The sequence below is a fragment of the Microtus ochrogaster genome, chromosome 7 (assembly GCF_000317375.1).
Source record: "Microtus ochrogaster isolate Prairie Vole_2 chromosome 7, MicOch1.0, whole genome shotgun sequence".
NCBI lineage: Eukaryota > Metazoa > Chordata > Mammalia > Rodentia > Cricetidae > Microtus > Microtus ochrogaster.
This window is the reverse complement of record NC_022014.1, coordinates 82583000-82586310: the sequence shown is the minus strand read 5'-3', so window position 1 is coordinate 82586310 and position 3311 is coordinate 82583000. Positions and strand designations below refer to the sequence as shown.

General features: G+C 47.8%; 1 protein-coding gene across 1 annotated transcript in view; it reads right to left on the bottom strand.

Moving 5' to 3' along the window:
- Positions 1–3311, bottom strand: part of Rnf213 (ring finger protein 213) — a 79979-nt gene that overhangs the window by 9841 nt on the left and 66827 nt on the right. The window contains exons 26-27 of the mRNA XM_026780086.1: positions 1107–1243; positions 655–750 (exon numbers count right to left, since the gene is read on the bottom strand). Of these exons, the coding sequence (XP_026635887.1) occupies positions 655–750; positions 1107–1243 (233 nt within the window). The remainder of the gene's footprint in view (positions 1–654; positions 751–1106; positions 1244–3311) is intronic.

Sequence of the window (3311 nt, the reverse complement as noted above, 5' to 3'; positions counted from 1 at the left end):
TGGTCTCGAACTCACAGAGATCCACCTGCCTCTGCCTCCCGAGTGCTGGGATTAAAGGCGTGCGCCACCATCGCCCAGCTCAGTTACTGCTCTTGAACTTGCAAAAAATTCATTGCATTGGAAACCATGGCTAAAGTGACCGCAAACATTTTTCAAGGACATTGTTAAACACCCTATTAAAGGGCTACTGTTTATACTTGTGTTTACAGTTTTGCTCTCCCCGCAGTGTGTGTGGATGTGCATGCATGTGTGTTCACGAGCATGGAACCTAGATATCAACCTCATGTATCAGTCCTTAGGAGAGATTTCAAGACAGTCTCACTAGGACACGGGCTCTCTGAGTAGGCTAAGCTTGCCCAGGGATCATCTGCTCTGTCTCCCCAGCACTGATACGGCAAGTGTGCATTGCTACACCCAGACTTTACGTGGGTGCTGGGGATTGAACTTAGGTCCTCTTGCTCACGGGAATGCGCTAGTCCCTAAACCTCCAGCTGTTTTCATTTATTTATATAGTTGTCTCCTGCAAGGAAGAGGATTTTCTTGTTAATTCCTGATTCTCGTGGCACTGCAGTGCTTCAGAGAGAGATTCTTCTGAGGTTGTGAGAGACTGTTGCTTCCCTGTGTTGTTTCTTCTAGACAACCCTGAAAACATACTTGGCAGAGGCTACAAGCTGGGCGCCGTGGTCACCATCGTCAAAGTCCGTCTGGATGACAAGGATTTTACGCCTGGCTGGGTTCATTAAGCAAGAGCTGGAGGAGAAAGGGAATTACCAGGTGAGTTCCCTGTCCCGGAAAATGGATAAAGGAATTCCCTGATGGAGGGCCACACAGAAAAAGCATGCAGAGATGCCCTGGTGAGGTAAGCAGATGACTCAGCAGAATTCCAAATGGCCAGCAAGGCTTCCTGGGAGACAGAGGACCAGGCTGGGAAGCTCTATGCGAGGACTAGAGTAGTGGAGACAGAGAGGCTGAGCGGGAGTCCTAGGCATGACCCTGCAGAGTAAAGCCCCCACCCTCAGTTCACTGGCCAGTGCCAGATACTACAGCCCCGCCATGGCAGCAGGCCAGGCTGGGTCCCTGAGAATGGAGCGAGCAGGGCACCTCACCGGACTTCCTTAAGGAAGGAGTATTCAGTGTCGAACTGCTGCAGTGACAGGACCGCAGGCCTGGAGCCCAGTCCTCTCAGCTCAGACTCCAAGTCTTGACAGTCCGTACTGGTCAGCAGTCTGGAGAAGGTGGTGATCTGCAAAGAGGGGTCGTCTGCTGTTAGAGCCCAGACACGTCAGCTTGAACCCCGCCATGATGGGCGTATGTGTGTCCAGGAGGAACACAGGCCCAGAGACTCTCCAGAGACAAGACAGGTGAGGTAGGAGGAGCTACAGGGTTCGCAGCACCCGAGAGAAGTGCCCTGACAGGTGCTTGGTCTCCTTCCTGTTTGGACCCTTCTGGGAGAGTCTCAGATTTCTTTAGGACCCAGCACAAATCTCACTCCCTACACAGGACAGACATCCTGCTGTCAGATGGTGTTAGCCTCTGGTCTCTTCCTCCAGTCAGAGTGGTTCTCAGTGGGCCACGCCCCACACTGCAAACTCAAGCATCCCTTAGGCTGTGCTGACACTTGAGCCCCCAGTTCTCATGTCCCTGCCTGATCCCTGAGCTTCTGATTCCCTCACATCCAAACCTGATGCTCCTTCCTAAACTTCCTGTGTTGCTAATCAAAGCCTGCGGAAGTGAGGAGGGTGAGGAGGGCTCTGGGAGTTATGTTAATTAGATTCTCCAGATACACAGAGATGTACTCTGCATAGTTAGGTAATCTTCAAACACTTCAAAGACCTAAGGAATATGGCATTTAAATATTTTTAATAATTCATGATTCTGTTGACATGAGACTGCTCCTGGAAGCACTGGACAGCTGAAGATGCTCCACTTGGAGCCTGTTTGATTCTTCACAAAACTGGCCTTTGAGCAAGAACTGCCCTTGCCTTGATTGCTAACAGTATCCACGCTGTCCAACCTGAACAAACAGGATACAAGCCAAAATGACTGCTGATCCTGGCCAAGACAGGGTAGTACTGTCCTTTGAATCTCCCTGCTTCTACAAAAGATCTGTCAGATATTCTAGGCCTTAGCCAAAGTTGGTTGCCCCAATGTAACTGTGAGATTTTGGGTGACTGTCCAGGTAGCCAGCTGTTTCTGTCATTTCTTACTTCTTTTGAAAGTTGCTTGCTTGCACTTCCTATTCTCTCGGGTTATATTCATTTCTTCTCAGGTCTTGATGGGGTTGAAGATTAGACAGTCACAACTACTTTTGTCTCATAACTTAGCTGAGATATTTTAATATGAGACTTAGATTCCTCAGGATAGGACAGCTATTGAAATAATCTCTGTTATTTGATAATTACCTATAGACTGAACATTTTTATGTGTTTCTTGATTGATGTTGTTCATGTTGGTTGTAGCTCTATTTTTGTGTATGCTTTTACCTTTTCTTTCTCTTGAACAAACTTTATATTTGTTCTTATTATATAAAGTTTTGTATTAGGTTTAGAACCTTCTTATTTAGAAAAAAGGGGGAAAGGTTGTGGGAATTCATTCAGCCAATAGCTACTGAGGGACCAGTCCTTAGAACATGGTCTGAGGTGCTACATATAGACTGATAAGCAGAAGGAAGAAGCATGCCCGCTCTCTTGCTCTAGATCTTGCTCAGTGTAAGAGGAGACCCAGGACAGTGAAAAGATAGCATGGGATCAGCAGCACCTTCAGAGTTTCTCTGTATTTCTGAATTCATCCCTATTTATTGTAACCCCTTAATAAATTGGTTTTATTACCTCTGTGTGTTTACACTACACTCTACCAGTGAATTCTTCCAGAGATCTTCAATCTCAGTCCCTTTGTCCTTGCATGTGACTAGCCAACCCTAGGGGTGCCTCTTAAAGAAAGCCACATCTGACCTCCCATCGTGTGCATAGCATCACTTGCTGACCCTGGTTGAACACTGCCTTTCTAAGCTCCACCTACAAGAGAACAGTGTGAGGCCAGGGACACTGAACTTACCCACTGTCCTCAGAACATAATGGGAAGCCCAGGGTCAGCATACTCATATTACCTGCATTAGGCTTAATACAGCTTGAGTTACTGACCCTAGGAGCCTAGGATCTTTGGATGACAGAGCAGAAGGTAAGGCTATGGGAAGATGGTCACCTCTGTGAAGACAGCCTGGCCCTCAAGATGGGCCATGCGCAGGTGGGCCTGGAGGAAGTCTGCGAAGGAGTTGTGTTGTTGCTTGGAGTAATAGTCCCGCGACAGCCGCT